Source organism: Mirounga angustirostris, unplaced genomic scaffold (genome assembly GCF_029215605.1).
Source record: "Mirounga angustirostris isolate CCGP_5_RB_7025 unplaced genomic scaffold, mMirAng1.0.hap1 SCAF_15, whole genome shotgun sequence".
Taxonomy (NCBI): Eukaryota; Metazoa; Chordata; class Mammalia; order Carnivora; family Phocidae; genus Mirounga; species Mirounga angustirostris.
Genome location: NW_026991723.1, coordinates 42443165 through 42465323, shown reverse-complemented (window position 1 = coordinate 42465323; position 22159 = coordinate 42443165). Strand labels below are relative to the sequence as shown.

The following is a 22159-nucleotide window of genomic DNA, read 5'->3' as shown; positions in this document are numbered from 1 at the left end:
AGTCCTATAGATGCTTGTTATACTGTATATATAAATTATACATTTATTTGATATTTGCTTAGGATTTACATTGTTGGAAACATAACTAGAAGAAATGAAAATCCTTGAGTACTTTCTCAGTGTACTAACTACAGGCCTGCATCACAAAACCATATATATTTACATAGAACTGTTTCCAGTGAGGTTGCCCTGCCTCCCATTATGGAACTTATTTTAAGAAAGCAATGTGCTTTTAAAAGAAATTATCAGTAAGTATTAAGAGGAAAAGAAAAAGTATGCAATATCTCCCCACCAAACCCCCCCCCCCCCACAAACATACCCACAAAACAAAATCCTTTGTTCATTTGTTTCTGTGTATTCATTGTGGCTGATATTTGCACCAACTTGTGATCTTTTTTTTTTTTAATGGAGGGAAAACTTAAACCTACCTCGATACCCAAATATTGAAAAGATCAGTAACATTTTAAACAGTCAGTTGTGGGAATTATTGCTTACAGAGCTAACAAGAAAGAACACACTTTCTTACTCTGCTGGTGGAATTGCATTGTGCCTCCCTATAGTCTTGTTATCCCATACTAACTGAAATGCAAATTCTTTGCAACTAATTGGATCTCATTGAGGGTACATGCACAGTGTGTAGTTATATGCAAAAAGCCTTTAAAAAATATAATGTCTCTGTAATTACAACTTTTAATTACTATCTAAAACATTGGCATCTAGGGCGCCTGGGTGGCTCAGATGGTTAAGCGTCTGCCTTTGGCTCAGGTCATGATCCCAGGGTCCTGGGATCGAGTCCCGCATCGGGCTCCCTGCTCCGCGGGAAGCCTGCTTCTCCCTCTGTCTCTCTCTCTCTCTCTGTCTGTCTCTCATGAATAAATAAATAAATAAAATCTTTAAAAAAAAAAAAAACATTAGCATCTATAGCATAGGTTTAGAATATGTATGTGTATATATATATGTATCTAACTTTTTACAGATTACTCAAAAACATGAGCTATGAAATGCTTGTTAAGGTACCAGCTCAAAAATTAGAGGAAAAATGTTTATTTGTGGCAATCTATAAATTGAATTCTAATAAAGTCCTGTGAAAATAAGGACTTTTGTTTTGAAGTTTAGGATTTAGTGTCTTAGAGCCAGTATACTGAAGTCATGTTAATAGTGTAATCCTTTTCTTGGAACATTTTAAATGTGAAAACATTTTAAATCATGAACATCAGAATTCACTTCCAAAAATTGTTGTCTTTGTTTTTTTCTGACAGTTCTCCAGTCTGTTTTGACATTGTAAACTGCATTGAGTTTCTTACTTTTTGTGTGTATCTGCTATGTGTTGTTGTGAGGTGGAGGTATTCACATTCCCATAATGTCTTCAATAATTTGGTTGCCATTTGGACCTAGTTGGTGTATTCTTAAATTCCATGGTCCACCGCTCACAATCAGTAAATGTGGGAATGCCAGCACATAGCCTTTAATATTTGTAGTTCTTTAACCTGAAATACTTGGAATCAGGGCAGTACAAAGTTATTACTATGGAAGTGATGCCTACCTCCACCCCCCTCGCCCAGCCTTAAATAACTTTAATCCAAACGATTCCAGACAACTATTCCATAATCTACAGACTATCGAGCCACTGGACAAACTCAGAAGTCCTCTTTGTGCCTTGTAGGTTTATTTTTTGTAACCTGTGCCTTTCTTGCTAGATAGAAAATTAGCCTAAGATCAAAGACTCTACATGCTGTGTTTATGTGTGGCAGTGAGTGGCAAGTTCAAATCATGTATCTTGGGGACTTCTAGAGGAGTCTAATATGTATTTTCAAAACCTGATTTCATAACGAATATTCCAAATTTAAAATCTGCAAAGCACAGCGTGTGTATACGCTTGAGGTTTTGTTTTAGTTTACTGATTCATTTATCGTTAAGACTTTGGGTTAACTGTTGTCTCTTATAAAGCTTGTCCTCTTTGTAAACTAGTCTTACAAACCAGTTAAAATTTTGTTTTATCAGATCCATTTAGCAAGTGCAGTGTACTGTATGATGGATTTGTTGTGAAAAATTTTAAACCTTAGAAAGATATCCTGGTGCTTTTGAGGCTTGTGCCTTGGCACTGATATGCGGGTCCTAGTTACATTGCAGACCTGTTTCATCTAGAGCAACCTCAAGCCTTGATATCTGAAAGAGCTCAGTTTGCCTATGCTGGGTAGCATTTTGTCAGAAGACTGCTGGCTGGGCAGACCAGATTTGGATGTATTAGCTAGTCAGCCTAATAACCCTGTACAGACTGTATTGATTTTCTAGGAGAGAGTTTATGAACTAAATAAACTTGGGGTTGGTGTCTTAATAAACTGCTTCTCTCAGTCTGTCACATTTAGTTACGGAGCTGTGCAGTTTAGGGGGAAAAAAGGCTAATTCTGTTACAGATTGTTCACAGCAGGGTCTCCAAATTAGCCCTTTGTTTTGTAATGCCACCTTGCTTGGGCTCGCTTTGAGCACATTTCTCAGTTTTGCCCTAATGAGTTGCAACACTGATAATGTGGCTGATGATCTTTCATTGATTTCACTATCACTTGCTTGTCTGGTAATTGATCCGTTGCTGAGCCTCTAGTTAATTATATCGGCTTTGACATGGCCTGGTCCACGGGGAATTTCAAGTCTTGCAGAATAACAGTTTTAATAAAAGAGTCTATTACTGCAGGTGCTTGCTGCTGCATGCCAGTTGATTTTTGTGTTGTGTGTGTGTCTGTGTGTGTGGTTGGGGCGGGGGGTTGGGGGAATGATATCTGGAAAAGAAGAGGACTAGAGGACTGAAAGAAAGAAGGGGTGGGGGCTAGAAGAAGAGGAAGAGGGAGTGAAGGAGAGAGGAAGGAAGGAGGGGGAGAGCGGGAGAGCAAAGAGGCAGGCGAGAGAGAACACGCAGGCAAAGCGATACAACAGAGCCTGAGAGGAGCGAGGAGGAAGCTTGCTATTGACAGTGTCCTTAAGCCTCCCACAAATAACAGCCATTAGTGGGAAGGTCAGGAGCTGAGCAGGCAGCTTGACTGAGGCACTGAGTGCCACTTCAGAAATCAAGAGGCTAGCAAATTTTAGAGGGAGTTTAAGTGGGTAATAGCTAGCTGTAAAGGTACAGTCACTGTTGACAATTGACTCATAGGGGCTTTTCCTGCCCTCCCCTCTCAAGAATATTTTTATTGACCACAGGTGGACTTCATATATTTTAAGGCAACAATTCTTTGGGTTCTTGTTTGTTTCTTCTCAGATATTGAATTTGCTGCTTTTGAGACTTTTTTGTGCTTAATGGTGGTGAACCGGAGGGAAGTTTAACAGAAAAGCTTTCAGGAGATGTCGGTTCTAGAGGGGAAGGCACATTTGTGTCAACATAGTGTACGTTTTCTCATCTTTTCTCATTGTCCACTAATGACACAGAGCTGCCATTGAAGCTCTTTTCTGTTTCTTTTGTTGTTTCAGAGAGTAAGGTTTATTGTTATTCTTGAGTTAAGAAGGAGCAAGGAGAGTGGTACATTTGTCCTCAATATTTGTAGGTGGTTGAAGATTAATGTTCCTTACATTTTAAGTTTAGGAGGATGGCTTTTTCCTGCTGACTACTTTTATGAGATGACATGAATTTAGCTTTCCATTTTGAAGTTACTGTTTATGTACAGTGCATTTTGTTCAGTTCTGCTTTTCCATAAATAAGGTAAACACTAATAAATAGATGTTTTGTTTTAAAACTGGTTTAATTAAAAATACAACATGCTCTCTGGGCTATATTCCATCAGGCATGAAAAGGTTATAGAATTTTCCATAGAGATCTTGAATGAAAAATGGAATTTTTACATTCATTACTTTTTTCCCTGAAATGGGACAAGCTTTTTTTCTTCATCTTTTTCTTTTTTATGATTTGAAAGGATATTGTAGATGCTTCATCCAGGAACTTTAACAAAGGATTTTTTTCTGTTTGTTAGCTATAAGAAAAGGTACACTTTTTTCCTTGCCATTCCATTTCTTATTACTTATCATCCAATTTAATAATTAATGACCGGAGAAACTGGATGTTAAATACTTTGTATTTATTTTGCAAATGTTTATTGTGCATCTTCTATGTTCAAAAAACTGCTAGGTTTATTTATTTACTTTTCAGAGTGGAAGGGCAAGTTTCTATGTACATTATTTTCTCTAGGAGTTTATATGTGGTTATAAATAGCCCAGTACATAGTATATGACTTTTAGGAGCTAGCATTTAGACAACAACTGAGCCAACTTAACATTCTCTTGCAGCTGAATATTTTTCTTTCTTCCAGTGTAATTAGAAAAAAAAATGTTTAAGCAGAGCAGTTTACAAACGTTAAAGTGAAGACTGATATTGCATGTTATACCCGAAAGCACTGTTGGGAAGATTTCCCTGGGAAGGGCCTCAGCTTCTCCTCACCCTGTGTGCCGTCCGTGATCATGGTGCTGCTTGGAGTGTGCATAAGTGTGTGTCTGTCTGTGTGTTTGGAGAGGGGTTAGTGCAGGGTGTCATTCGGTGCCTGACAGTGGAACGGTGCAGTTGACTCTTAGCTCTGCTATCCAATGACATGCAGTGGCTGAGAGTTTGAGGCTGATGGTTGGGTCTCCAGTGCTGCCTGCACACCTGACAGGCAGCTGTTAAACTGAGCAAAGGCAAGCTCGGGGAGTCACAATCTATGCATAAATGATAGGGGTATCTGTGCAGAAGGTGCGAAAGAAGCTCTGACCCCCTCCCTCCTCCAAACCTCCCCCTTCCCAAATGAAATGCACAGTTCAGCCAGCTTCTTAACTACACTACACTCCTGCTACTGGCTGCCAAGAGGCTCAAAAAATCCACCTTCACTTTTCAGTCAGAAGAGGCAGAAGTGGATGTGAGAGAAAGAGAGACACAGAGAGACAGAGAGCCAAAGAGGGCAAGAGACTTGACTTTAAGAGACTCCTGTACTGACAACTCCATGCAGTTCGGAACCAGAACGACTACAGCTGAACCAGGGTTCATGGGGACATGGCAAAACGCTGATACTAACCTCTTATTCAGAATGTCCCAACAGGTAAGTTTCTTTCTTTCTTTCTTTCTTTCTTTTTTTTTTAAAGAAACCTTGAATTGTTATACAGACTTTTGTTTCTGTTATTTTTCTTTCTAAACAGTTTTAAAAATTTGATCACTTAATAGTTAGGCTCTGTTTTGTCGTAACTGTGGTGTTGGAATGCAGGGTTACTTCATGCTTTCCCTGAGGGCTCCTTAAAAGAAAAAGGGGAAAGGATACTGAAGTAAAAGAAAGCAAAGGCATTCGTTGCAAAGTTTCACAGGATAGCCTGGGTCATGGGAGGACTTTATTTCTTTGTTTTCTGTTTAAAATTAAAAAAAAAAAAAAGGACCACCATCCAAAAACTGTATCGGTCTGTCTGTATTAATCACTTCGTCAAAGTGTCTGCTATCTCAGAGTAGGTTCTGCAACCAAACAGCCATAAAATGTAGGGGCCCCTCTGCACAGCCCACTGACTTCACGGGGCTGGAAGCAGCTCGACTCCGACCTGCGGAGAGGAGGCTGTGCAGGAATCGCTGTCAGCGCCGAGGGTCGCGGAGGAGGCGGCGGCGTGCGTGGCGGGCCGTGCCGGCCGGTCCCCGCTGCTCTGCGCCGGCCGCGGCTGCCTGTCCGCCCGCCCGCCTCCGCGCTTGCCCCTGCGCTCCCGCCGGCGCCGGCTCGGCTCCCGCACACTCGCCGGCCCGCCTGCCCGGCCGCCCGGCCGCCCGCTCGCCCACTGGCCGGCGCACTCACACTCGGGCGCAGCGGCGGCGTCCTCCCCGAAGCCGCTGCTCGGTCCGGGCCGCGCTGCAGGCGGCTGGTGTGCTGGCTCTGCCGGGAATGCCGACGTGTTAGTGCGAGGCCGGCGGCAACTGATAATTAATCACTGGAGCCGGCGGCTTGTACCATGCGCTTGGTGATACGCGCCCTGCACGCCCGGCTCCTCTTGCACAATTGCTGGCTCTGCGGCTCCGAGGGGGAGCGAGGGTGAGAGGAAGCGAAGGGAAACAACCCAGAAACTTTCATCTTGGACAGTGCTCAAGCGAGGGAGGGAAGTTCCCTGGTGCCTCCCTCCTAGACACGTCTTGCTGTTCAAAAGCCTGCACCAAACCCACACAAAGCAAGAGTTAGCATGATAGTATCATCCACACAGCACGGAAGTATTACTGACAAATACAGTTGGATTTTAAGTAGATGGCAGTTGTGAAGAAATTGGTACTGTTCCACTCATTGGAAAACAAATTTGCAATTGCTTTCTTTTTCTAAAACCTGTTTTGCATGCAAGAGTTCATGAGAATTAAATACTTTATTGAGGTAATCAGATTTTTAAAAGTATTGGTAATGAAGGAAAGAAAACAATTTGGTAGGCTATAAACTACCAGAAGTTCAGAGGTACGTCTGCAAAAGCCAGTGCACAGAGCCAGGTTTCTGTAGCGTTTAGCTAGCGAACAGTTTTATCATGCCCTTCTAGATAGGATAAATGCATTTGAATAAGGTGTATTTTGACATATCCTGTAGAGGGACCCTGATTACTGCTGATACAGTAAGCTGGGATTTAAATGCAATCAACATAAACCCAATAAGCAACTCTTTATGAGCTATTTCCCATTCTTGCAAGTTAAAAAGTTCATTTCCTCCCAGAGATACTCCTTGTCATCGTGGAGTGCTTTGAGGGGTGTGTTTCTGAGGCACATCCCTGCCTGGGTGGCTCTCTCCGTGCTTGTAACACAGGGTGTGCACTCACTGTAGGACCAAGCAACTTGTGCTGCACTTTAAAAATTAGTGTCACGTTTAGGGTTTTCCTTGAGTTAGGGAAGGTCGTTTGTGTGTGTGTGTGTGTGTGTGTGTGTGTGTGTGAAGGGAAGATTTGTTTAGGTCTCCCTCTAGCTAGAAAAGAGTTAATAAAACCAGATAGAGATAATGATCAATTGATAAATGGCTATTGAACCACATAGATGGTGTTAGATTGCTTCTTTGGCACTAGCCCATTTCCAAGTAGATTTGAATCTAAGGAGACTCTAAGTCATGGAAAACATTTTAGCTAAAAAACAAATAAAAGTAAATGATATAAATGATTGATCAGAATTAGGAAAATAATTTGAAATCACTCAGAGAAACTTGTGCAACTAAGCTAGTATGATGTCTTTGATCCAGTTGTTTGACTTTGTGGATATATAAAGATCTGTTTTGTCTCTACCTGTGTGCATGCATGTGTCTTAGCATCAGTCGACTTATATGAAAAGAGTAGAACTATAGGGAGGTAATTTATGCATAATGGATGCTATATAAAATTACATAGTATTATGCCATTTACTAAACAGAGTAGTAAAATGGAGAAAAATCACAATTTTAAAAAGTGTTGTGATTTAACTATATATATTTTTTTATTTTTTGGTTTTAATGTAGTTATTGGCTCCCCCCCCCTTTTTTTTCTGTCATGGTTACTAAATATTTACCTCCTGTGCATTTTTGGAAAGCATGTAAAGAGTGTATGAGTGTATTTTTTTTTCTCCTTCAGGATGACATTTTAGTTGGTATAAATATTGTGTAAACTTAAATTCAGACTGTGTAAATCTAAAAATATATATGCTGTACATGTTATTAAAATATGTTTATTTTCTTTACCTATAGTTCATCAGCAATGCTGATTCAGTGTGTGTGTGTGTGTGTGTGTGTGTGTGTGTGTGTTTGTGCACGCAGGAAAGACACTTTTCTTGAAATGATTTTCTTGAAACCAACAGTTTCAAGGAATACTAGTTTCAGTATACACATTAAAGCCAGCTTTTGTTTTACTACAGGTAAAAGTTTGTCCAGTTTAATCAAACAGGCAGAATTCCGTATAAAGAGGTTTTTCTGTGTTATGATTATTTTGATTTCTAAGAAAAAATTGATTCAACTCTTGAAATGAATAGAATTGCTTGGGTCTATTTTTTTTATTTCTAAGTTTTCTGTAATGATATAAAACTATAAAATTTACCAGATCATTTCTTTAAATACTAGAAAAGACTGACTAGCAGGTTTCAAAACTGAGTTACAGAGAATTAACCACCATTACTACTTAACTATAGCAAAACTTGTAGAAATATCTCATGAACACTGAAATTTAATAATCTACATTTGTATCTTCTACAGGTAAATTAGGAAGTAGGGATATAAAACTCTTTGTCTTTTGTATGAGCAAAGTTGGATCTGCTTATATGTAAATCTTTCTGTCTGTCTAATACTAACAAAAAGACATCACAAACTGAAGCCAGTTTAGATTTGATAGAATTAAGTATTTGTCCCTTACATTCACAATATGATAATTTTACCACATTTTCTTGCCTTCCTACATCTTTCCCATGTTTAAGTAAGATTTTTCAAAAAGGATAATTTTTTTTCCCCATACAGACAAATATTTGATAACCTTAAAGGGCATGACTCTTGACTTCTGTAAAGGAAGTTCCTTTTTGAGTTACTTTGATCAATGACAGGTCGAGAATGACCAGAAACCCTTTGCTCATCTTCTGTGTTAATCTCCTAGAGTCTAGAACATTATTTTGCCCATTTTAACCTCATTAAGTATTGTTAAAAGCAGAAAATAAGGCCTGCTTTTGGAACTTGTTTTTCTTTTTTCTTAATCAGGTTTTAAAAAGTGATTTTTCTATTTTTGTAAATATTTTGTGCATTTGAGGCAATATCAAATAAAATTCTTTGTAGCTACTTCAAGGGATGCAATAGTCTAATATATTTTGAAATCTTTTCAGACATGAAACCGTAACAGGTAAATGGCTCCAGCCCATGTTTTACACATTATTAGAGGCATTTACCTTTTATTATTGGTGAGGTATATTTAACCTGTTTCAAATAAAATGTAGATCCCTTAATAAGGTCTCTTTTCAGACACAAGTGAAATACTAAGTTAGAATTATAAATGACTCTGTGCATCATTATGTAGTAATTTAGGATTCACCCAATGATGTAACAAAATTAACAACATAATTTCATTGTGAAACTGTGTCTTATTAAAGAACAACTGTCTGACATTCTCTTACAGTTGCTTTATTTAACTTCATGCAAATATTATTAGTAGTGACATTTTTCTATTGTGCATTAGATTCTCTCATTAGCATGATGTGTTAGTTATCACCAGAGAAATCATTTCTTAGGTAGGTGAGGGGCAAACCAAGAAAGCTAAAAATTAAATCAACGATTTACATTAATACTAGAGCGTCTGCTCACCAGAGATATGACAGAGTAAAGCAAACTTTCTTTCTAATATAAAATCTAGCCCATTTCAGAGAAATGATAAATAAAATATATTGTAAGAAATATATAATAACATTGCTGGAGTCCATTTAAAAGCATGTTTGATATGAATTTTTCTCCCAGTACTCTTTTAGTTCTTTCTATTCATATAGGCAAACACAGTTTCAGTTTGTTGAATTTATATTTTAAAGTGGAAATGGTGGTTTTGTCTGACTTCCTACCTCCCCCCCTCAAATGTTTATTCACTAACAGTTTAAAAGGCACATATACAGTTTTATAATCTCATAATCAGATGCCTAATTGTATAGTGTGGTTTGATTCTTCTTTATTGTTTGTACATTTGTATTCTAAACTCTGTCCCACTCATGTAGACATCCCTTTCAACATGGGATGTATATTCTTATTTAATCAGAGCCCTGAGTAAAGCAGTTGATAGTTAATGGTCTTTGAAAATGACTTTCACTGCCAGGCATCATCCATCCCTAGGTTTCTGCACTTTTCCCTCCCTTTTTACTCCCCTTCTTACAGTTGGTGTGTTTTGGTAATCACGTCTTAAATTGACCAAACTTATGGTCTTGATGTGAAAATATTTATATTAGGAAGCATGTAATTTCAGCCTGTTGAATTACTAGGCTGCTCCCTCCCTTTAAGTTCCCCTCTCTAATTTGAGTGATAATATGTTTTATTTTGAAGTTTTAACTGTAGACATATATTCAGATATAATTCTTAACATCCATTCTGATGATGTAACACTAAAATAGGACTATTTGAGTAATTGTTAAATTACATACTGTAGTATAGACAGGTGCTCGTGTGTTGCCCTGTACTTTATAAGTCTGTGTATAACATGCAGACTTCACTTAACAGATACTGTCGAATTTGTAATGCAGTGGGAAAGTAGTGAGGTCCTATACATGGTGTTTATGTACATACTAATGCAAGCGAAGCATGCACAAACATTTTCTTAGATGTGTATATGGTATATGTTAAAAACCTGTACACTAATTTCAAGTTTATTTTCAACACAATATATTAAATGAATTTGAACATAGTAGGTGATCATTTTGAAATTGTCTCTGATTTCTGTCAGCTGCAAACTGGTACTCTGTGTGTAATTGCTAACGTCTTGTGCTAAGGTGAGTCAAGCAACCACAGTTGAAAAACAAATCCCTAAAGGTGCAGGTATCTTATCTATAATTGTAGGTATTTTTTATAATTATATTTATGAGTGTATCTTAACATTCAGTGATAAATCCAATTATTCATGCGTGCCTTTATGGAAATCTGATTAATGTAGTGACAGTACAGATTTGGGCTACCACAGCAGCACATCCTCCCACTCCTGTGTCAGGGTTAAGAGCCGCGGCAAATCCTCCCTAACTAATTAGATGCTGAGTAAGGCATCTCTGAGAAGTTGGGGCAAAAGTGAATGGGTCACAGCCAGAGCAGGATTGCAAGGACTCCAGTGATAGTGAAAGCACTGAAGTTTGCCAGGTCGTTGTGACACAGGGAGCTGATTCCAAAGGAACAGACCGTTACAGATAGGGAACTGGCGTCATCCCCTTCAATGAAAAACAAAACTCTAGTGCTTCCCTCTTCCCACCTTATGTGCGTTACACGTACTTAAAGACAGTTACAGTGGGCATCCACCCATGTCAATCCGCAAAGGTTTTGAGAGGATTTTCCTTATAAACATGAATAGCTAATGACTCTGTACAGCCGAGGAGGTGTTTTCTCAACTTGAGACTCTTGATTAGAATAGATAATATCAAAAGGAATTCAAGAAGGAACTAGAATTTGCTTTAGCTTGTGTCCATAATTTGAATCCCACTGTTTTAATCCATCTAAGAATTAACTCCTCTTTTCCCACAGAATATTGTCAGGGAATTTTGTGCTAGTAGGGAGAACAGAGTGAATAGTGGGATGACCTTTTCAGTGAGAAATTTTGTCTGGGCCTCCCTGCTTGTTATTGTCCAAAGAACATGGATTATAATGGTTCCAAGATTTTCTTTCACCTGAGATGTAGAGCCTGGTTTGTTATATGCATAGAATGAATTCTTCACCACGTGAAAATCCTCTCGTACCTCTGTACCTTTCGTAGTTATGTTTTTGCCGCTACATAACCACCCTTCTCTAGGCCTTGGTCAGAAGATTGTTTGGGGATTGTAGGAAATGATTGATCTCACCTCTGTCTGCCAAAGCTGATGCCATTTTTATTTCCCGAAAAGCAGCTGGCTTCCACATTTTGCTCGGTGATCTTCATCCACTGAAGGATGGGGGCGAGGGGGGAGAAAAGGAGTCAGAGACCCTTTCAGGGAACTTTGACATCTATTTTTTTTTTTTAAAGATTTTTTATTTATTTGAGAGAGAGAGAATGGGAGACAGAGAGCATGAGAGGGGGGAGGGTCAGAGGGAGAAGCAGGCTCCTCACTGAGCAGGGAGCCTGATGCGGGACTCGATCCCAGGACTCCAGGATCATGACCTGAGCCGAAGGCAGTCGCTTAACCACCTGAGCCACCCAGGCGTCCCGACATCTATTTTTAAGCTTTTGAAAAATAAAGGAAAAGAGGTATAATTCAGGAATAACGGCCTTCCTATCTGGACATACAAGCAAAACACTGTGTGAAAGAGGGGACTTTTTCTTACAAGGTAAACTAGTAAACAAGCAAGAAGAATAAGTTGGAAAAAACATTCTGAGTAACTCAAGCTCTAAGAAAATTTTAATATGCAGATGACATCCCAAAAATGGTGCCTGGGACCGTGACATCCTACATCTCACTGAGCATGCCTGAACTGCCTTCTCCCTCCCTGGGTTTAAAAGAAAGTTTAGAGAATAGGAAAAATAAAAAGTGTTGATTCTTTTTCAATTTCTGCATTCCCTGTAGGAAGCCCAGCAAATTTCATGGTACACATTCCAACCCTAAGGTGAAAAATTTATTTTATGACTGGAGTTCATTTGGATGAGGACTGTGTGCAGTGTCATTCCGTTCCAACACTCCATGTAGCATTTCATGCCACAGAGTCAGAGATGAGAAGAGACGGAAGCGCTGTATCATTTCTTCCTCACAAGAGTCTTCCTTAATGGGGATGCTTGTGGAACAACAACGCATTACTCAAACTGGCTAGCTTAGAAATCAGATTCTCAGCTTATTAATCATCATTCCAATTAAAAAAAAAAAGAATTGATCCTTTAATGGCGAAATAATATCCTTTTGTTTTTCTTTAATTAAGCCCATCAGTTTTTCATTTCTCCCTGTTAAGAAAATGAAAATAATCTTGAACAGTAGGAAGTTATTCATTGAAACACTGATTCTCTTGAGCATATCTGACGTCTTATTTACTCAGTATTTTTGGACTGCAGTGTTACTTTGCTACTGTCTTTAGGGTTTGTGTGTTGTTGAGGGGGGAAGGGTTTATTTAAGTCTCATTTCTATTTGGTTGGAAGCAATTTACTTAATGACCTAAATACATGGTGAGTCTGTTCTTTCTTCCCATTTCCGTTTTCCGTAGACCTAGTTTCTTTCTCACTTTATTCTCCTTTCACCTCATCTCTCTTTTTATGAATTTCTCCTTACTTTCACTGGTTCTTTTTACCCTAATATAAAGAAATGAAATGCACTGAATATGACTTTTTGGCCAATACATCATTCTGGCAGAGGTACGGGAGAAGAGGTGCCACCCTCAGATGTGGTCCTCAGTGTGTAAGTGCTGACAGGAAGACTGTCCCGAGTTTTGCTCCGTAAGGGTTCTGTAAGTAAGGGCATGATAAAAACGTGTTACCAGGGGCCCAGGCTTATCGTTCAGAGGTGCTGAAAGGCAGCTCAATTTGATCCTTCGCCTGTGTGAGAAAGGACTTAGCTGAAAAGAGATTTTGCTTTTCTATTTTTCTTTTTTAAAAAAAGTTATTCTTGGGTTTATCATTTTGTACAGTTAGACTTATATCTGTACAAGAGAGCATTTCCTTAGAAGGAGGAAAACATGTAAAGTTTTTCTTCAGTAGATGGAAGGTGTGACTCTTTGAGACAAACTGCAGTTAATAAGAGTTAACCAAAACATTTAAAAAAGGAATTAAAATGATGGCAGGACTAATATTAATGGATGACATTATGAAGTTGAAATTGAAAACATGCAGTATACTTAACACAATGAGGATTCACTGCTGTTTTGTTTTTAATAAATTTTAACTCATTGTCTTACATGGCAGGGAGATTGTTAAAATTGACAAGATTAAAAAATATTATTCTATATGGGAAAGACATAGCCTCACTATTATACCTGCTGTGCTTTTGTGTGACTGTCATGAATTTTTCAACTTTATTAAGGTGTCTTTAAGTGGCTATTTGTGCTCTAGACAGTTCTTCAGGACCCATATTTGATGATCAGAGAGCCTGAACTGGGGGTTTGAAAAGAAAAAAATTTTAGGATAATGAATATTTTACACGCCAAAAATAATTACTTTCAGCTGTCTTAACATAATAACAAAACCAATATTAAAATGAGAACCTCCATTAGCAGGGTTTTAATAATGTTTGTTTTCTCTTCTTTCAAAATTTAAGCAAGAAAGATTTCATTGACTTAAATCATTAGGATGGCTATTTGGGGCACCTAATCAAGCATAGGTAAAGAGAGCTGCCCACTACCATGCCCTGTGCTAGGGCTAGAGAGCAGTGGACATGACTGGGAGGCCACTTGTGAGAGATGGGAGAAAAATTATACAATGAGCATATTCATGAAAGTGTCCCTTGAGTGAGAATGCCTGCAAACATTCTCTTTGTTGACCTCATGTCAAAACCTAACTCAAGGCAGCTAGGTTATCTGCTGCTTTATCTAATATTGCTTTTCTTTTATTCTTTCTTTTTTTAGGTATAAAATTAGAGTACCAGAAAGAATCAAAATCAAGGCCTTCTCTAGACTTTGTGGAGAGACTTCCTGTGTTGCTATGGAACATATTAAAAATTCAGGTTGTCACATGACAGTGCATTTATACGGGGTGCATAGACATGCAGAAAGTGTACACCTGTCCTTTGGTTGGTTGTGGGAATTAAGGGATTTATTTCTAGGTCTGTTGAGGATTTGTTAATGGTTGCCTCAAATGCAATGAGTGTGTGGATGGCTCCTCCCTTAGAAGGAATCCCCCATTTTAGGAAGCTCACTGTAATGATTCCTTACACTTTGTAGCTTTTCTGTTCCTTGAACATAGCTTTTTGGTGAAGGTCAGTGTCATTCGTTTGGAAATAGCTTGATTGGATTCTTATTTTGTGAATTGCCATTTTCAATTGGTGACAAACTATAGTTCTCCTCATACAAGTTAAAACTAAGCTGGGATGGAGATACCAAGATGAGAGTCTTTGACTCAAACTTCAAATGTCTCATCACTTCCCTTCCAAGCCACTTCTTGTTTGTTTGTTTTCTTGAGCAACTGTGGAACTGAATAAATCTTAAAATACGTTACCAATTCTATTATCTACTAAATAGAGCTCATTGTGGGAAAGAATTTTTCCATTTTTACTTTATTTTTGACATTTATCATAAATTTAAGTGGGAGAGGGTAGAGTTAGAAGTCCCACATCTGGGAGAGCTTGTTTCAGTAGCCGGCCTGGAAGCCCGAACCCTGGCTTCATACAGGTGAGACATGTTATGGGAATAAAGGCCTTATGCATTTAATGAACCCCGCCTGCCTGTCAGCTTGGTTTTTCATGCACCATTGTTGTTCAAATAAGAAAAAGAGAGTGTTCACAGCCTGTGGTGAGATTAGAGTAATGAAAATGAAGTGTTAATCTGTTGATAGCAAGCATATCTCATATCCTGCATCCTGGGCCACATTCATGCGTGTATAATATATTCCAGGTTTTCTCATGGTCACAGAAGCTTTGGATGTTCATTATATTAAAAAGACCCTTTTGGTAAAAGTGAGAAGTTGGTTATTTTAACTTGTGCAAACGGTTATTTTTAATAATTTCTCAATAAACCAACCAGTCAAACCTGCCTTCTGAGTGTTCTGATAACCCACTGTTCTTTTAGATGCCAGTATTCCTGTGCTTTGGTCTTCTTCTTCTTCTTCTTCTTTTTTTTTTTTTAAACAAATGCAGAATGCTTACATGAGCCTCAACATCAGCCTATTTTGAGATATTCTTTTATAGAAAGAAGGAAGGAGTTAAGTGAGCACAGTACCTTAATCTTCATAGAACACAGGTTAAATAACATTAAACATGCATTATTTCATACTTTATTTTTCATTTTAAAACGATGAAGTGAAAACAAAATAACAAAATCAGGAGTCTTCTAGAACTGCTTTATGTATTTACAGCTGTCTTGAGGAGACCAGTTTAAAGCTTTCCTCCTCATGGGTGGAAATTAACTGTGTTTTTTCATAAAATTCCCTTTCTAAAATATTATAGCTGACCAATCAACATGAGTGTAATGAATTATACTTTACCTCATGTTCTTCTTTTAGTTTTTTGCCATCTTTTTGTTTGTTTAACATTTTATTATTTTTCTGAGTAGGTTCCATGCCCAGTGTGGGGCTTGAACTCATGACCCTGAGGTCAAGAGTTGCGTGCTCTACCGACTGAGCCAGCCAGGCACTCCTGTTTTTTTGTCATTTTACGATTGAGAGGTTTTAATTTTTTTTCCTAAAGCTAATATGTTTAATAAAGAGAATAAGTTTAGTCTTAGATTAAACCAGGATGTTTTATTTTTTTTTTTTAAGATTTTTTTTTTTTAATTTATGTATTTGAGAAAGAATGAGAGACAGAGAGCATGAGAGGGAGGAGGGTCAGAGGGAGAAGCAGACTCCCTGCCTAGCAGGGAGCCTGATGCGGAACTCGATCCCAGGACTCCAGGATCATGACCTGAGCCGAAGGCAGTCGCTTAACCAACTGAGCCACCCAGGCGCCCTAAACCAGGATGTTTTAAAGAAAATAATGTGAACATTTGTATGCATGCTGTCCCATAGTATCACCTCTTTAAGAAGAACCCTAAGAGATGGTTTCAAAAGAAGTATAAAAGGAGTGGGGAATGGTATATTAATAATTGAGTTCCAGGTGTCTGCTTCTAATTGCTAAAATTCCAAACATATAGTGGATATTAAGGAAAAATGCTTCCCATAAGGAATATATCATATTGTTGTTCAGGTATCAGGCCTAGCACTGTATTTATGGAGCTCATACTTTGGTATTTTCTCTTTTCCTATTTCAACTGGGAGTTAAGGAATGTAGTACGATCATTATGATTTTGTGAACTGTTTACTTAAAGTCGTTCAAGTTGTTAAGAATCAAGAGAATTTGGGGATTAAAGTCTGATGGTGACATAAATTTGGCATATATTCAAGGGTTACTTTGTAAAGGTGAAAATGGAAGAATGCTTCTCTCTTAGGAAGGAAACATCTAAAAAAATACTCTTTCAAGAAAGAGGGCAAATGAGGAAATATAATTTCAAAACACTATACTGAAGTTGATATAAATTTTACTCTCTTTAAAAATGAAGTTGTAGGGCGCCTGGGTGGCTCAGATGGTTAAGCGTCTGCCTTCGGCTCGGGTCATGATCCCAGCGTCCTGGGATCGAGTCCTGCATCGGGCTCCCTGCTCCTTGGGAGCCTGCTTCTCCCTCTGCCTCTCTCTCTCTCTCTGTCTCTCATGAATAAATAAATAAAATCTTAAAAAATAAATAAATAAAAAATAAAAATGAAGTTGTATTATGACGGGTCGTAGCCTATTTAGTACATTTCTGTACTGTCCAGTACATCAGAGATAGCCTGTTAATATAGTTGAAGTGAAAAGGTACTTTTCTTCCCTCTGCTAAAATAGGGTGCTCCTAATTTGTAAAATCCACTAATAGGTAGAAATACTGTGTTGCTGTGATTGATTGGAAATTGTGAAATATAAAAGCTTTTCTCTTTGTACTTCATTTCAGTTAAGAAAAAAGCAAATAGGAATGCATGGTGACTTTGTCATAAACATCTGCTTTTAGGTAATAATCATTTCTAAAGAAATATGCCATGACTTTGTGGGTCATTTGAACCTGCAATAATGTGTGTTTAGTTTAAATATATAAATGTCATATTGTGGCATATGTGTAAAGATGAGTATTTGCTATAATATTCATGCATCCTACATGTTGACTTTTAAAATTTACCTTGAAGATATATTCTATTTTCATATTAGGGTCAATTTTCATTTAAGTACATGATCGTTCTAGAAAGGAAGTGCAGAAGTGTTAACATGTGAAGGAACAAAATGGATATGTAGATCTGGGCAGTAGTTTCACATGAACATCTTTTCTGGGCTGGAGGGAAGGATGTGGTTGATTGAAAACCAGTATAAATGTTTGTCAGACTACTCTCTATGTAAGACGAGATCATCAGTTCTGGATTTGCTTTTCAAAGTATTTTAGTCATGAAAATGACTTCGCTTTGCATTTATGTTTTATTGAACAACTGTATTTTGAAATTCTGCTACCCATTGTCTTACATTGTTTAAGCCCGTGAGATATGTTATTTTTAAATATCTGTTCCTAGATACCCTTCTCTTTTTCTTCCACAAACTCTACAAACTGTCTTTGGAGTAGTGAAACATTTTAAAGATCAGGAGTTGCCTAAAAGGGCATGTGGAGGTAAGGTAAATTAAACAGGTGGAGTGAGTCTTGTGGGGTCTGTGGTGGACCAGAAGGTTCTTCAGCTCAAGCCAATTGTTACCAGGTAGGAATGCAGGCCCATGTTGGGAGATGATCCAACAACTCCTCCCCACCCCCCCATCCTCCTCCTCCTCCTCTCTTCTTAGAAGCCAGAAATCAAGATTTTTATGTGAAATCTCCTGATTTTTAAATCTTGGCAACCTTTTCAAATATTTTTTAAAGTGTGTGGTCCAAACAAAACTCATCTGCAGGCTATATTCAGCCTACTGGCTGCCAGATAGAAACCTCTGTTTTAGATAATATTTTAATGGATGAAGATAATAGTTTCATTGCATGTGATCATTCATCTTGGGAATTCCCCGCTGGGATGAACCAAATTCTTCATTTTTTTTTTTCCCCAATTGAAAAAAGTGTTTGGTAAATATGTTTCTGGTGCTGATAGTTTTGATGTATAGCTTTTCTCCTTATGACCCACATATAAAGAAAAATATGTGAGCAGAACAAAAAAATGCTCAAAGTATTTTAATAAAGGTAGAAAAAGAATTTTAGAATTAAAGAGAAAGAGAGATTTCTAAACTCTGAAAAGAATCCCATGATTTGTGTCAGTCATTGATGTAGATGAAAAGCTGAATTCCACTATAAAAAGCTTTTCATCTCACCTTTAAGCAGTGATTCTTGGCCCTGAATCTTTGTGGGATTGCTATAATTTACCAGGCAATTGATTATGATGTCATGAGGAGGAGATGGACCACAAGGGGAAAACTTCCCCATCCTAATTCAGGCAAGGCCAATATTTTATACAAGCTTCAAGAAAACATCATTTATATTGTATAAGATGAAGTTTTCAGTATGTATTTAAATTTTTTGAAGGGGCTCTTTAAAAGATATAATCTATTCATAATTGAAATTCTCTAGGCAAATCAGATACCAACATTTTCAAGAGAACAGGTAATTAATTGGTTTGAAATTCAAATTGAAGGTCATCCTGTTATTGATTTTCGTGGGAACAGGAAACAAGAACGTCTTGTTAAAATGATCTGCAAATGGGGCCTAGGTGTGCCTAGGTTCTGTCTGGGGCCTTGCTGAGCAGCATCGCTGGACGGTTATCAGACACCAATCAGAAGGGAGTCATTCCCAGTGTAAACATAATAAGCTGTTGGTTTGCTTCCAGAACTACAGAGAAGAGCTGAACTGGAGAAAAGACCAGAGATTAACAGTTTGTTTTATAATAAGTCAGGTATTTCAAATCAAGTGACTGGTGCAGCTTGTTACGAAGCATCTGTAAGTGTGTCGGAATGACGCTGGTATGCCATGTTCAAGCTCACCGTCAACACAGCTGTGACTTACCACTTTCACAAACCTTTCAACTGGGAATTAGATAAAAATATCTTTAATACAAGGGGAGGGGAGCACTCAAGTGAGGGGGGTGGTGAAGAATAAAAGATAGAAGAATATACTCCTTTAGATGCCATTAATTTTTATAAAATAACATTTGTGCTTTATATTTGATAGTTTTATTGTTCCATATACAGGTCCATTTTAAAGCAATCATTTCTCTCTCTCTGCTGTTTATACTTTGTGAGAACGGCATAGCGTGAAGGTAACATGAACTAGGTGGGTGGCGAACATTATGCCTTTCCAAACCAAAATAAGTATTTTAATTTAAGCTGTGCTAAATAAGTTGGAAACTTAATGCAGCTTCTTTTTGTGGTTCAAAGTAAAATTCTTAAAGGGGGGGGGAGGGGCAAGCCTTCCATTCTAAATACCCTGAAGCTGTTAATTCAGTTATTTCCAGGTTGACATAGTTTTGTGTAGGCAGGACAGTGGCACTGACCATCTACATTAAGCCTTAACATTCCACAGAACCATTTCAAGTTTATTATGAGCTTCAAAGCCTGCTCATCCCTAAGAGAATATCAAGTTAAAGCATGTCACTTTGCCATAGTCACAGTTAACTTTCTTAAATCAGAAAGTACCTTTCTTGAATCAGAAAGGCTGATTTTCTGCAGTTGATCCTTGAAGAAATTTCTCAGTTCAGTACAGAGTCATTTTTCTGACCCATTGTTGCTCTCCTCCTGGATTCTGCCGATCCATCCCAGTAGCAGTGGTTGGAAACTATCCCAAATAAAGCAGGACTCATCACAATTTGTTTAAAGCTCTGAGATGATGTCAACATTCTTTTTCAGCTTTATTTCAGGAGTTTGTCATTGATCCCATTTTACCAATTCACAGCTGGATTTTCATTGCAGTATTTAAAAATGTAGCTGAGGAGGAAAAAGATGTTGATGTTTTTTCCTAATAGTTGGGAGTTTTACACCACGGAAGGCTGGTGCTCTGGGAAAGAATATGGGGCTGTTCAGCCTGATCCTCATGGTACACTGCTTCTCTTCTTAGGGCAAGGAGCTCCCCATTTCCTGAATGTGAAATGCCTACACTTTTGGAGGCTCCTGGTCTTTGGTTCCCAGCTCAGTTAATAAACCATCCCTGTCTATACCTTGCATCTCAGAGATGGAACTTGATGGACTAGTCAGCATTGCAAAGGTCACCCCAAAGCTATTCGCTTTGTTGCTCAGTGATGATAATGCTACTCTAGCAGTTAACTGGGTGTATTAGATTGAGCTACTTTTCCAGAATACTAAATTATCTATTTATTTCATTTATACACCTGATAGAATGCCCATTCACAAGCTGTCTCACGTGTGTTCTCAAAAGGGATCTTAACAATACTTGAAATACCAGTGCTTTGGCCACAGGAGGGGTAACATGCACAGTGTGTTGTATGTTTTACTTCAGTGAAAATACTTCTAAATTACACTTATTTTTTGGAGTTTTCATATTGCTTGAAGTGAATAATTTTCCAACAAATTTGAAAGCCCAGGCTATCCCAGAAAGATTCCTTATGTTAGTCTTCTCTTAGTGTATCGATACTTAAAATCATGTTATGCATTGACTTTAAGACAAATATAAAGCTCATTTCCTTTCATGTTATTTTCCATAAATACAAAATGTGGAAATTACTTTAAACATAGTGCAAAAGTGGGTTTCACCATATTTTTATGTATGCAAATTTACTTCACAATTTACTTAAATATTCAGAATTATGGAGGAATGATTAATAAATGATCAAGCTAGTTATTAGAGGCAGGGGAACTACCCTCAAAGTAGCTTGTATTTTGCAGGCTTACATGGATTTTTGTGGCACCAGTGCAGTCTTGAAATAATCTCTGGTACACAGGTAGCATCTGTGCTTTATTTCTCATTTAAATAAAAATGAGTAGAGCTTCAAGATGCTAAGGTGCTAGAGATTTTCACTAATTCTCTTCACTGATGCCTGTACTTTGGACTAACTACTTCCCCACTTTGCCACTCATCCCTCCCCCAGTTCTGTTTGGTCCTAATCGGATTGGCTAAGCAATTGAGGCATTTAGAATTACTTCCTCTTTGGTTTCAAAATGAGTAAGTGAAGACTCAGAGAAGCCCCTTTCATTTACTTTTTAGTACCTTTGAATAGAGCAGATTCTGTCCTGCCTTCCCTGTCATGCCTTCATTCAGTTCTTTCTTACTGAGCTAGATAAGCACATCTAAAGCAGCATATATTCCCTCCTCTCCAAAATAATAGAAAGAAATCAGTGTTCAATTAATTTTGTTGCAGTAATTCAACACTTGAAGGTAACTGAATGATTTAAAATAGAATGGTTGGCATTAAGTTCAGACTCTGCACAATATTTGAAAACAAAGTACAGTGACAGTTGTGTGGTAGGTTCTTTTTGACTTAAACGTTTGTTGAAAGGACTTTTCTTTTAGAGGTATGTTTATCTTAGAATAATAATCATTTCATGCTGTTCATTTTTTTTTCTAGTTGACCCATTCTCCAGACCTTTAAAAAACTTTTTTAAGTGGATGTAAATTCCATTTTAATTAGGCCAGTGCAATCTAATACTTCAACTAGCCAGCAGTGGAAGAAACATGCTGGAAGTTAATACAACCCAAATCAACCATAGCCAGATAATTCCCCTGATCTCAGTAACAACCCCCTTCCCCACCTCCACAATTAAATGACCCTGTTGTTCTGGAGTTTCAACAAGACATTTAAGGTTCATTTAAAAAAATGATCATCCTTTACAGGATTCTTTGCTCTTGCATTTCTTTCTTTCTTTCCTTTGCCACACAGCTGTCACTGGTAGAGGAGAAAGACTGGGGGGAGGGGAAGAGGAGGAAGCCCTGTTCAAATCGTGTCACGTAGCACTAATTCA

At 38.0% G+C, this 22159-nt stretch overlaps 1 protein-coding gene across 16 annotated transcripts in view; it reads left to right on the top strand.

The window, feature by feature from the left end:
• BNC2 (basonuclin zinc finger protein 2) overlaps window positions 1-22159 on the top strand; it is a 433411-nt gene that overhangs the window by 125022 nt on the left and 286230 nt on the right. For 12 of the 16 annotated variants that reach the window (XM_045882449.3, XM_064579716.1, XM_064579714.1 and 9 more), the window contains exon 2: window positions 4851-5051. The exons of 3 other annotated variants lie outside the window; for them this stretch is intronic. In XM_045882449.3, the coding sequence (XP_045738405.2) occupies window positions 4851-5051 (201 nt within the window). Of the gene's footprint in view, window positions 1-4309; window positions 5052-22159 lie in introns of those variants that run through there. One more of the 16 variants, XM_064579720.1, reaches the window with a different exon arrangement.